At 43.2% G+C, this 13,285-nt stretch overlaps 1 protein-coding gene across 2 annotated transcripts in view; it reads left to right on the top strand.

The window, feature by feature from the left end:
* LOC137372972 (Kv channel-interacting protein 4) overlaps positions 1–13,285 on the top strand; it is a 419,817-nt gene that overhangs the window by 346,207 nt on the left and 60,325 nt on the right. For both annotated transcript variants that reach the window (XM_068037555.1, XM_068037561.1), the window contains exon 3: positions 10,508–10,577. In XM_068037555.1, coding sequence (XP_067893656.1) covers positions 10,508–10,577 — 70 coding nt within the window. The remainder of the gene's footprint in view (positions 1–10,507; positions 10,578–13,285) is intronic.

Here is a 13,285-nt window from a genome sequence, read left to right on the forward strand (position 1 = left end):
ACTTTTGCTTCTCTTACCCATTTCTTTAAATCTGTGCCCTCTCACTCTTGATCCTTTCACGAATGGGAACAGTTTCTCTCTATCTGCTCCATCTAGACCCCTCATGATTTTGAATACCTCTATCAAATCACCTCTCAGCCTTTTCTTTTTGAAGGAAAACAGTCCCAACTTCTCCAATCTATCTTCATAACTGAAGTTCCTCATCCCTGGAACCATTCTCGTGAATCTTTTCTGTACTCTCTCCAATGCCCTCATGTCTTTCTTAAAATGCAGCGCCCAGAACTGGACACAATACTCCAGCTGAGGCAGAACTAACTTCAAATCACGGCCACTTTATTGTCCAACTAAATCATCAGGGCCTCAATTTAAGATCTGATACTTCAGACAATGCAACAATCTTCATATGTCAGTTTCGATTATGTACTCAATTTCTGACCAAGAAATGAAAATGAGACCAAATGAGACAAGTTGACACCTTTCATCTTGCTGAGCATAATTATTTATTGTTGTCAAGGTAGAACTGGCAGTGCAAATACTTCATGGCAGCACTATACTTTTTCATGACCTATAAAAGAGCTGAAAGACCAGTTTCTAACAGACCCTGGCTTAGAAATTCAGCTTTGCAGTGGCTCTTTACCTAGTGCTAAACTACCTCCTAAGCATCAAACTTGACGGACAGGAAATGCACGCACATTATAAACCAATTCTGCATTCCTGGCAGCAACTTTGTACATTTCTTCTGTACCCTCTCTAGTGCAATCACCTCTTTCCTGCAATGCAGTGACCAGAACTGTACTCTAGCTGTGGCCTAACTGGTGTTTTATGCAATTCTAGCATAACCTTCCTGCTCTTATATTCTATGCCTCGCCTAATAAAGGAAAGTGTCCCTGATATCTTCTTAACCACCTTAACCACCTGTCCTCCTAACTTCAGTGATTTGTGGACATGCACTCCAAGGTCGCTTCTCCTGCACTTCTCAGTATCCTACCATTTATTGTGTATTCCCTTGTCTTGTTAGCCTTCTCCAAATACATTGTGTCACATTCTCTTTTCCCTCTCCTTGTTAGACCAGAACAGGTTTAATCTTTTCTTAAAGTGTATGTACTGGCCAATTCAGTAGGAGTTTGCTTACTTGCTATGAACATAACAAGAATCGATCAGACAGGTTTTCTTAAGTAACGGTCCAGTCCAGTAACAAAGAAAGAGGTTAATTTTATTGTACCTAACCTGAACTAATAAAATAATGAACAATGCGCCAACTTTCACTCTCACACACACACTAGAGGTTTACACACACACAAACAGTTACAGAGTGAGGAAAGGTAGATTGGTTGAGTTTGAGTCCATAGAAAAAAGGTACACAATCTGTGGAGTTTGGTGATTCAGCTGGCATCTAGCTGAATCACATGACTTTGAGGGTGCATGGCTATCAATGCACCCTCATCCTCCAGGTGCAGCCCCAGCAGTGGCCACTACAGTGGGGGTGCTGCTGAGCTACCGGCCCTCTGATTGGGCCAGCAGTTCTTGGAGGTGGTTGGCTGTCCTAAATAGGGATGTCATTCCTGGCGGCTACCACTGGCAATATGCGGCCCTGGGTCCCATTGCCCGCCGATGTGGGGTATTCCCCCGCTTTCAGCCCTGGGGGTATAACCTCTGCTGCCTATGTAAAATTCAGCCCTGATTGTCTGCTAGTTAGTTCAGAATGGTCTACCAAGAGAGATACAAGAAGTGAACACTTCCTCCTTTTTTCATGAAGCCAGTTAGGACCAGTGGAAGGGTTGACCAGAAAAGTGAATATTTAGCCCACCTGCAAGGCGGTTGTGGCACTTTTAGTTTAGTTTAGTTTAGAGATACAGCACTGAAACAGGCTCTTCGGCCCACCGAGTCTGTGCCGACGATCAACCACCCATTTATACTAATCCTACACTAATTCCATATTCCTACCACATCCCCACCTGTCCCTATATTTCCCTACCACCTACCTATAACTCCACACAGGCAGTACCTAGAATTGATCCCGGGTCGCTGGAGCTATGAGGCTGCGGTGCTAACCACTGCGCCATTTTATTATTTTCTTTTTTACAAGGACTAATACTGAAATTAGATTGAAATACAGTGATATCTATTCTGTTTTTTCACTTACCAATTGTAAAATAAACTCATTTACTGATTTATATTTGGCTTCATCTCACTAAACTATTAATCAGTTCACCTTTAGGAAAATTGGAGAAGCTCACATGTGTTAATTATATATGATCGTGTTTCATTTTAGGCAGGTTATGAGCATAAACCAGGGATTCATTTGTGCCCTGTATAAATAAACACTGGCGGTGTGGTGCAATAGAATGTTAATTCAATTCACGGATTCTCGGGCCACCTTCAATTTCTGCGACTTGGAGGAGTCTGTGTTTCACACATATATATATATAGAATGTGAGAGGTTGCAACCCCTCTTCCATTATTTGAGGGGGCTGTTCCTTAATTTCTGGCAGTACTTCAGTCCCACATTCCTGATCCTGAATCTGGGACTGCTCCTGAGCCTGGCCAAGGTGGCCATCGACAGGTCCAGGCAGTGGGTGGTTGGGAGGTTGTTCAGCCCAACTGCCTGCCTCTCTTCTGTGGTTACGTTGACTTCTGGGTATCCCTGGAAAGGAGACCAGAGTGTCCCCCAGTACGCTTCAGGCCTTCCACAACCGGTGGGCACTGGGGGGACTGGAGTTCATCATCACCCCTGGGAATGTCACTTTAATCTGATCAACTTAGTTTCCTTTAAAGTTTTAGATTTTTTACTGTTACAATATACTGGTTGTGCCCCTTTCCTAAGGTTTCAGGAGCCAGGCAAGTAACATTACTGGTTGATGATTATACACTTATTCACAAGCCATTTCCTCAAGGGAAACCCTTTCCTAGTCACCTCCAAAAACCTGAAAATAATAGAAGGTGGGAAGGTGATAGGAGGATGAATAACCATGAGCGAGAAGGGAGAGCTGGAAGCTGGAACTTGTCTTATACAAGTTCAACATAAATTCCTTGCTCTTGTACTCTATGCCCCTATTAATAAAGCCCAGGATACTGTATGCTTTATTAACTGCACTCTCTACCTGTCCTGCCACCTTCAATGACTTATGCACATATACATCTAGGTCCCTCTGCTCCTGCACCCCCTTTAGAATTGTACCCTTTATTTTATATTGTCTCTCCATGTTCTTCCTACCAAAATGAATCACTTCACATTTCTCTGCATTGAACTTTATCTTCCACCTCTCTGCCCATTCCACCAGCTTGTCTATGTCCTTTTGAAATTCTACACTATCCTCCTCACAGTTCAGAATGCTTCTAAGTTTCATATCATCTGCAAACTTTGAAATTGTGCCCTATACACCAAGGTCCAGGTCATTCATATATATAAGGAAAAGCAAGGGTCCCAATGCTGATCACTGGGGAAATCTGCTACAAACCTTCCTCCAGCCCGAAAAATATCGATTAACTACTACTGTTTGCTCCCTCTCACTCAGCCAATTTTGGATTCATGTTACTACCATCCCTTTTATTCTATGAGCTACAAGTTTGTAACAAGGAGTGTTCATTGATACGACCCCTGGGTCATGCTATCATAGCATAGAAACATAGAAAATAGGAGCAGGAGTAGGCCATTCGGCCCTTCGAGCCTGCTCCGTCATTCATTATGATTATGGCTGATCATCCAACTCAGTAACCTGTTCCCGCTTTCGCCCATATCCTTTGAACCTTACATTTAGTTCCCTCATCTGAATCTTTAATATATATTGTGAATAGCTGGAGTCCTAGCACCGATCCCTGCGGTACCCCATTAGTCACTGCCTGCCATTCGGAAAAAGATCTGTTTATTCCTATTCTTTGTTTCCTGTCTGCCAACCAATTTTCTATCTATCGCAATACACTAGCCCCAATCCCATGCGCTTTAATTTTACACGCTAATCTCTTTTGTGGGGCTTTGTCGAAATGATAGCTAGTCCTGTCCTAGGACTAGCAAAGACATACTCCTGATTGTATCAGCACTGCATCCACTTTCAGGAGGGATCAGTGATGCTGAAACTGAGTGAATATCTGGAGTCGAAGCAAAATTTCTGACAGTGACTTAGCACTTCCATCCAAAGTGGCATTGATTTGACTCACACTGGCACAATATTGATACAATATTGTTCATACTTCGAGCTAAACTGACTCTGGTCTGGCTATCTTTGGGCATTGCATAGATGTTGCAAGCATTACTTTTACATGTATCTGGACTGGCTCGGGTGTAATTAATATGTGAGTCACATGAAGAGTCACTGCAGGTATAATTTAACTTGTGTAATTACAATATTGTTACGACAAGGTGAGAAAGGTGTCTAGGGGTCTTTTACTGTCTTCACCTGGTCTTATTGTAACAGGGTTTAATTTTAAACACACTGTGTTTTGAGCTCCCCCTTTGGTGAATCCTTTTTCACCACTTTCCAGTTATAAGGCAAAGAAATGAGCATAAACTGGCTTTCTTAGGTTTAAAGAAGAAAAGTGAACTTTATTAAACCTTAAACTTAAATTCTGATACAGTTAACGCTGATGGATATACGACGCGCCACGCTAGCATGTACACGCGATACACATATGCAAATAGGGACAGAAAAGAGTAGAAGAAAAATAAAATGGAGAGGTTTGAGGCAATCTCTGAAGAGTTTCTTGTTTACTGTGCTTCGAACTCACTGTAGTCCTTTTGTACGTAGTCTTACTTTTTGTTGGGGCCCAGTATTCTTCTTAAACCTTGTTCACTGTAGGAGACTTTTCTCTCTTGGGTTCTTGTGTCTTCAATGGTTTCCCAAGCTGGTGAGAGCGAGATGAGAGCAGAGAGGAGAGAGATGTTCTCAGTCCTGAAGAAAACAGCTTTCTGTGTTCAAATTCCTTGTTGGAAGTTCAAATTCAAAAAACTCCAACAGTCAGTTAGTCATGTGACCCAAACCGGTCCAACCACATCTGTTTGTGTATTCGGCCATCTTAGCAGTTAACCTGGAATGCTAGTCTTTCCACCTTCAATGTCTGGTAAAAAAGTCCATTGTGGATTAAATTGGAGCATGGAATAGCTCCTTTGTCCTTTGAAGAACTGTCTGTGATATGCTAATGTCTCTCTCCAGCCAAAGTCTCCAATTGTTTTTTAAAGCAATTCTTTCTTCACCAGCAACAGTCCAAAATCAATGTTCATGTGGCGAAATTAATTTTCCTCATTCTTGGCAGGTGGGGGCCTTGCCTGACACCTCCACACCCACGTAAATGAAATGCACTTTGAGAAAAAAGGTACATTTCATTACAGGGTTTGAGAGAAACATAAGATACAGAAAGAAAAACCATGCATTTCTCTCATTCATTTCCATTCATTCACCAATCTTAAAGCTTATTAAAAATGGTATTTTTGGGGTGCTAGAGCTGCTTTAATTTCCCCCTTTTTTCCTCAGGAGAGTTAGTAGTGGGCGGGTCTATCCTGAACTCTCTGAGTCATGCAAAGACTTTTGACTTCAGGGAATGGGTGGTTCCCTTTTCCTCTGACTGTGGGGCAGGATTCTTTGTTACTCTCGCCTTGTTCTCCTACTTGCATGTATTTGTGCAGACTTGACTGCACTCTCCTGTGACACTTCAACTAGGTGAGGCATCACCCTCACAGTTCTGTGCCCCCTAGAGATCTCCCTTTGTCTCTGCAGGTTCCCCTGTAAAAGCTGTTAGCTACTCTGGTGGGGTGCTTCTAGAGTCTGCATTTACAAAAGAGGATGTGGTGTCTAACGTTTCACATTTTTCAGGGTTGGCTGACCAGACATTAGGGGTTTTCATCCAGAATTCCTCCCAGACTTCCTTTATCCTGCCCTCTGGGTCACTTTTCCCCTTCTCTTTCTAAACATTTGCCAGCCGTGTGCCTGCCTGTTCCCTTTTGTTCTCAGTGGGGTTCCCTTACAGGTCGCCAGCCCTCTACTGGAGGGTCCCCCTAACACCGGTACAGGACTTAGAGGTGCAGGTTTCACTGTAGGTTGGTGATTCCCCTCAACCTGGCACATGTGGGAACTCCTGCAGTATTTTAGTTTAGTTTAGAGATACAGCACTGAAACAGGCCCTTCGGCCCACCGTGTCTGTGCTGACCATCAACCACCCATTTATACTAATCCCATATTCCTATCACATCCCCACCTGTCCCTATATTTCCCTACCACCTACCTATACTAGGGGCAATTTATAATGGCCAATTTACCTACCAACCTGCAAGTCTTTTGGTTTGTGGGAGGAAACCGGAGCACCCGGAGAAAACCCACGCAGACACAGGGAGAACTTGCAAACTCCACACAGGCAGTACCCAGAATTGAACCCGGGTTGCTGGAGCTGTGAGGCTGCAGTGCTAACCACTGCGCCACTGTGCCGCCCTATTCCATCACATCTTTTAGAGTTTTGGCCAGTCAAACTGCTGTCTTGTGCAGGCTTTGGTCTTTTGTATACTGGCATGTACAACCACTGTAGTCTCGTGGGCCCTTCTGAATATTTCTCCCCAGTACCTCTGTGGCACCACTAGCTGGTGAACTGCTGTCCACTCCTTGCCCTCACGTCTTTGAGGAGAACTCCATTTCCTCATCAGTACCTTATTCTTTAAATAGTAGCAATCAGGGACTCCCTCTGTTTCACTATCAGACTGGGCAGTCTGTGCTAACTCTCGCAATACTGGATCAGCTCGCTGAGCCTCAGCTAGGGAAAATCCATTTAATTCATCCCCTGGGTCTCCTAACTTTCCAAAGAAAGTCTCAGACAGGCAGACCTCATGGTCATTTGCCTGCAGTGCCAATGCAGTCTCCTCTGGGGGAACTGGTTTGATCATGGTCTGATCCACCACACATTCAGGGACACTGCAGGGGACCGTCTCCTGCCACTGCCCTGTTTTTCTAACCTCCTGCGGACTTTCTTTCACTAATGGAGGGGTTACCACCTTCACCCTGCGAGATTATTACCGTCCACAGGCAAACTAGGGACAAACCCTACGGTCACAGGTCCCGAAACTATACCGCACTCCAGGTGCACCCGGTGTACAGGTACAGGCATGCACTGCCCACCAATACCATTCGCCACCATTTTGGTATCCACTGCACTCTCTAGGGGAAAGGTCAGGCCTTTTCCCAGTAAAAGGGATCTGGTGGCCCCCATGTCCCTGAGAATTACTATATGCTTGCTTGCCCCACTTGGGGCATATGGGGTTACTTTCCCTTCAGACACAAAACCCTGATAACCTTCAGGAATCCTATTAACTTTTCCTGCACTGGCCGTAGTAAGCTTCCTGGGTTGCACTCTTACTGCAGTTAAAGCCACAGCTTGTTTTGTGTTTTCCATCAGGGTCCCATCTTCACTGAGTGGGTGTGTCCTGATTAACCCTACCAGTTGTCCCTTTAGTTTCCTGCAGTTAACTTTTAAATACCCTGCCTTATTAATACGGAAGCCCACAAATCTATGGGTCTCACTCCTGCTCACAGCACCTTCCTTTTCGACTAGAGGATGGCTCCCTGTGTCTCCTGCTTTCTTTTCTCTTCCAGGACTGCCTGGGCTTCTACCACCTTCCCACCCTTTGTCCTTTTCGGATTTGTCGGGGTGATGAGGAAATGTTCTTCCCTGGGAAACCAACTTATAAATTAAAGCAAACTCATTGGCCAGAATGGCCGCTTGCCGGGCTCTCTAGACCAGCTGCTCCTCTACAAGGGTCTTTATTGAGAGTGGAAGAGAGTTTTTAAATTCCTCTAACAGGATTACTTGTCTGAGAGTCTCATAGCTGAGCTGTATTTTTGAAGTCCTCAGCCACTGGTCAAAAGCCAGCTTCTTACTTCTTTCAAACTCCAGATAAGTTTGATTAGCTTGCTTTTTGATGGTTCTAAACTTTTGGCCATAGGCTTCCGGTACTAATTCATATGCCCCGAGATAGCATTTTTGGTCAGTTCATAATTTGATGAACTCTCATCCGGCAGCAAGGAATAAACCTCATGGGCTTTTCCAGTTAGTTTACTTTCCAATAAGGGAGACCAGGTCTCAGCAGCCATTTTAGTTTCCTTGCCAGTTTCTCAAAAGACAGAAAGAACACTTCCACATCTTCCTCATTGAATTTTGGGATTAGGTGAGCTAGTTTTAACAATTCTGAACCCAGCCCTGAATTATGCTCCTTCATATTGGCCATGCTTTCACTAGGGTTACTCTAGGGGGGGGAGGGGGCGCGGTGGGGGGGAGGTCGGTGGTCATGCTTGCCTGACAGTATCTATATTATGCCAAAGTCATTCTGGGAAGAAGTGCATAATTTCGAAAGGAAGATTAGAAATTGATTCAAAAGCAAAATACTGTGCATGCTGGAAATCTAAAATAAAAACTGAAAATGCTGGAAATGATCAGCAGGTCGGGCAGCTTCCGTTGATAGAGAAACATAGTAAATGTTTCAGGTCAATGGCCTTTCTTTAGGAATTGATTGTTGTGGGATCATGAGAAATATGAATATGGCTGTTTTTAAACATATCACTTCCCATTCAGTTGAAAGTTTAAAAAAAATTATTTTTCTCTTGATGTTCCCATGATTCAGTCCTGGTTCTGCTTTGAAGTTAGAACAATTTAGTTGCCCAGTGGCTAAACATCTACTGTGGTTAATAATTAATTATCTAAAAATCAAACTTTCAACATAATTTTTGATTCGTGTGAAATGTGTCTGCAGGCAGCCTAATACAGAATTCCTCCAGGATATTTGCTCATTGTCTCAAAATGCCGGCCAAAATCTTGATGCAGAAAATGTGTCTGACATAATAGAGCTCTCATTTGTTTGAAATCACTGGATAATTGTGATTCATTTTTGCAATATATTTTAGCCATACTGAAAATATTTCACTTGCTTGCTACTTGTCAAACCAGTAACTATGTGTTGCTTTTAATTTGGAGATCAACACAATGCAGCATTGCACCAGGAGTCAAATCACTATTTGAATAGGAACATAGGACCAGGAATAGGCCATTCAGCCCTTCGCGCCTGCTCCGCCATTCTAGATCATGGCTGATCGTCTACCTCAACGCCATATTCCCACACTATCCCCATATCCCTTGATGTCATTAGCAACTAGAAATCTATCAATCTCTGTCTTGAACTTACTCAGTGACTGAGCTTCCACCACCCTCTGGGGCAGGGAATTCCAAAGATTCACTACCCTCTGAGTGAAGAAGTTCCCCCTCATCTCAGTCTTTTATTCTGAGATTGTGTCCACTAGTTCTAGTCCTCACAGTCAGGGGAAACTTCCTTTCTCCATCTACCCTGTCTATCCCTTTAAGAATTTTGTGCATTTCTATGAGATCGCCTCTCATTCTTCCAAACTCCAGAGAATACAGGCCCAGTCTCCTTAATCTCTCCTCATAGGACACTCCCACCATCCCAGAAATCAGGTTGGTGAACCTCCACTGCACTCCCTTATGGCAAGTATATCCTTCCTTAGGCAAGGGGACCAGAACTGCACACAATATTCCAGGTGCGGTCTCACCAATACTCTATACAATTGAAGCAAGACTTCTTTGCTCCTGTGCTCAAATCCTCTTGCGATAAAGGCTAACATACCATTTGCCTTCCTAATTGCTTGCTGCACCTGCATGCTAGCTTTCAGTGACTTATGAACAAGGACACCTAGGTCCCTTTGGACTTCAACAGTTTCCAATCTCTCACCATTTAAGAAATACTCCGCACCTCCGTTCCTCCTACCAAAGTGGACAACCTGACACTTATCCACATGATATTCCATCTACCATATTCTTGCCCGCTCATTCAGCCTGTCCAAATCCCCATGAAGCCTCTTCGCATCCTCCTCACAAATCACATTCCCACCAAGTTTTGTGTCATCCGCGAACTTGGAAATATTACAATTGGTCCCCACATCCAAATCATTGATATCGATTGTGAACAGCTGGGGCCCAAGCTCTGATCCTTGCAGTATCCCACTGGTCACAGCCTGCCAACCTGAGAGTGACCCATTTATTTCTACTCTCTGTTTTCTGCCTGTTACAATCCTCAATCTATGCTAGCACATTACCCCCAATCCCATGTGCTTTAATTTTGCTTCCTTACCTCCAATGTGGGACTTTATCAAAAGCCTTCTGAAAGTCCAGATCACCACATCCACTGGTTTCCCCTTATCCAGTCTGCTGGTAACATCCTCAAAAAACTGTAACAAGTTTGTTAAACATGATTTCCCCTTCATAAATCCAGGTTGACTCTGCCCAATCAGACCATTATTTTCTAAGTGTCAAATGCCTAATCCTAGTGCCAGACAATAGAATTAAATTTGACATTTTAGAAACTACAACAACATCAAATGATTTCTAATGTTATCCAATCCATTCTTCTATGCGAGCACATACGCTGATGTGTATAGTACATAATTTACCTTGGCTATGAGGTTAATATACAGACACTTGGTTTCAGCATAGAGGATTCATTTGTTTTGTTTGTGCTAATCCACAGGAATGTCCCAGTGGGATAGTCAATGAAGAGACATTCAAAGAGATTTACGCACAGTTCTTTCCACAAGGAGGTGAGTATGTATATTGATGACACCAATAGTCGTAGAAAGAAAGAACTTGCATTCATATAGCACCTTTCATGACCCCAAGATGTCCCAAAGTGCTTTACAGCCAATGAGGTACTTTTTGAAGTGTAGTCACTGTTGTAGTGTAGGAAAATGTAACAGTCAATTTGTGCACATCAAGGTCCCACAAACAGCAATGATATAATGACTGGGTATGTTTGTTTTAATGATGTTGGTTGAGGGATAAATATTAAAAAGTCACTGGGCAGAACGCCCATGTTCTTGTCCAAATAGTACCATTGAATATTTTATGTCCACTTGAGCTAGTAGACGGGGCCTCAGTTTAAGGTATCATCCAAAAGATGGCACTTCTGACAATGCAGCACTCGCTCAGTATTACACTAAAGCATCAGCCTGGATTAAGTGTTCAAGTGTCTGGTGTGGGACTTAAATGCACAACCTTCTGATTCAGATGCAAGTGTGCTGCCACTGAGCCAAGAGTGGGGAATTGTAAGACTGTAAATGGATTAAGGCAGGAAGGGAACATGTTCCCTAGTGATGAGAATTGCTTGATACTTACTGTGTTTTATCTATTGAATTCAATGGGTAACCTCAATACTTGCCGAATCAAATATATTTCCGCGCATGAAATAGTACTTAGCAATGGGTAAAGGTTGTTCTAGAATTGATTTAAATGAGCCTTAAGTAGCCGCACAGAGGAGATAAACAGATGCCGAATTCAGCAATTTTCAAATTCAGATCTTACAAATCCAAATCCAAATTCAGATCGGGATCTAAAGTTCACATTTATTAAGCAATGTGTTCAGGCTACGTTATGGAGGGAATTTTATGCTGCTAGCCGCAGCAGATTTGGTGGTGTGTGGTGTGATATAATCAGATTACCGATGGTGGGATATTTTAGACGAATTACGTCAGCAGCTGGTTTGCAGCATTACGGATGTTATATATGTATTTTTGTTATACTATCTGTAAAGTGTTAGGAATTAATTAGCTAGGAACTAGTTGTTATGTGTAAGTGTTCCAGTAAGGTTCCACTTACACTACTGCACTGGCGAGTCATATTATATGTAACACAAGAACCAGATAATCAGGTTCTCCAGCGCAAAGCATGGTGCTATAATAAACAAGACTGACTCCAGCCTTTTCTAAGTTTAAAGTCTGATTCTTTCCAACATCTGGGAACCAGAAACAACATAAAGATGATACGTGGTGGCAGCTAGTGTCTGTGAGTAAACCTACAACATTTTTAAAAGCATCAGATTGAAAAAAGTGACCCAAATTAGTGCCAGAGAGAGAGAGACAGAAACTCGTGCAAAAACTCTAAAATAAAAAGATCGAAATGCCAGCTGGGACAGGAATGAATGCACTGCTACAGCCCATCATGCATTGGGGAGCTGATGGCCCACAGCACCTCATGGATGCCCAGTTTTGCATTGCTAGATCTGTTGGAAATCTATCCCATTTAGCACGATGGTTGTGCCACACAACACGAAGGAGGGTATCCTCAATGTGAAAGCGGGACTTCATCTCCACAACGACTGTGCGGTGGTCACTCCAACCAATACTGTCATGGACAGATGCATCTGCGGCAGGCAGATTGGTGAGGACAAGGTCAAGTGAAATGGTCACAGAAATTTGAGGGTTTCATGCAGTATGACCTGCAGCCGTAGAGTCATTTACAGCACAGAAGAAGGCCATTCTGTCCATCAAAAATCCATGCCGGCTCTTCACGGAGCTATGCAGTCGGTCCCATTCCCCAGCTCAATCCCTATAGCTCTGCAAGTCTATTTCTCTCAGGTGGTCATCCAATTTCCTCTTGAAGTCACTGATTGTCTCCACTTCCACCACCCTTGTGGGCAGCGAGTTCCAGGTCATTACCACTCGCTGCATAAAAAAGCGCTTCCTCATATTCCCCCTGCATCTTTTGCCCAAACCTTTAATCTGTGTCCCCTGGTCTTTGTAACATTTGTTAATGGGAACAGTTTTTCTTTGTCTAACTTTTCTAAGCCTGTCATAATCTTGTACACCTCTATTAAATCTCCCCTCAATCTCCCTTGCTCTAAGGAGAACAAACCCAGCTTTTTCAACCTAGACTTGTAAATAAAATCCCCATCCCAGGAAACATTCTAATAAATCTCCTCTGCACCCTCTTAGGGGCCCTCACATCCTTGCTAAAGTGTGGTGACTAGAACTTGATGCAGTTCTCCAGTTGGGGCGTAACCAGAGCATAATAAAGTGTTACGGTCAAGTGAGGAGGGGTCGAAGGGCTTCCCTCTTTTCCCTCTCCTTGTTTGACCAGAACAGGTTTAATTCATTTGTAAATTGGATATACTGGCCAATTCAGTAGATGTTTGATTACTTACTTGCTATGATCATAATAAGAACCAATTGGACAGGTTTTCTTGCGTTAACAAAGAAAGAGGTTAACTTTGTTGTACCTAAACCGAACTAATGAAAATAATAAACTACGCACCAACTTTCACTTAAACACGCACACTTGAGGTTTACACACACACAAATAGGTTACAGAGTGGCACAGGGTAATTTGGTTGAGTTAGTGTCCATTGAAAAAAGGGTATACAGTCTGTGGGGTTTGGTGATTCAGCTGGCTTCAAGCTGTCTTTGGTGGTCCTGAGGCTTTTAGTTTGAAGAGATAGATGACTGGTTCGGTGGGTCACTTGGAGACAGCAATG

The sequence above is a fragment of the Heterodontus francisci genome, chromosome 1 (genome assembly GCF_036365525.1).
Source record: "Heterodontus francisci isolate sHetFra1 chromosome 1, sHetFra1.hap1, whole genome shotgun sequence".
NCBI lineage: Eukaryota > Metazoa > Chordata > Chondrichthyes > Heterodontiformes > Heterodontidae > Heterodontus > Heterodontus francisci.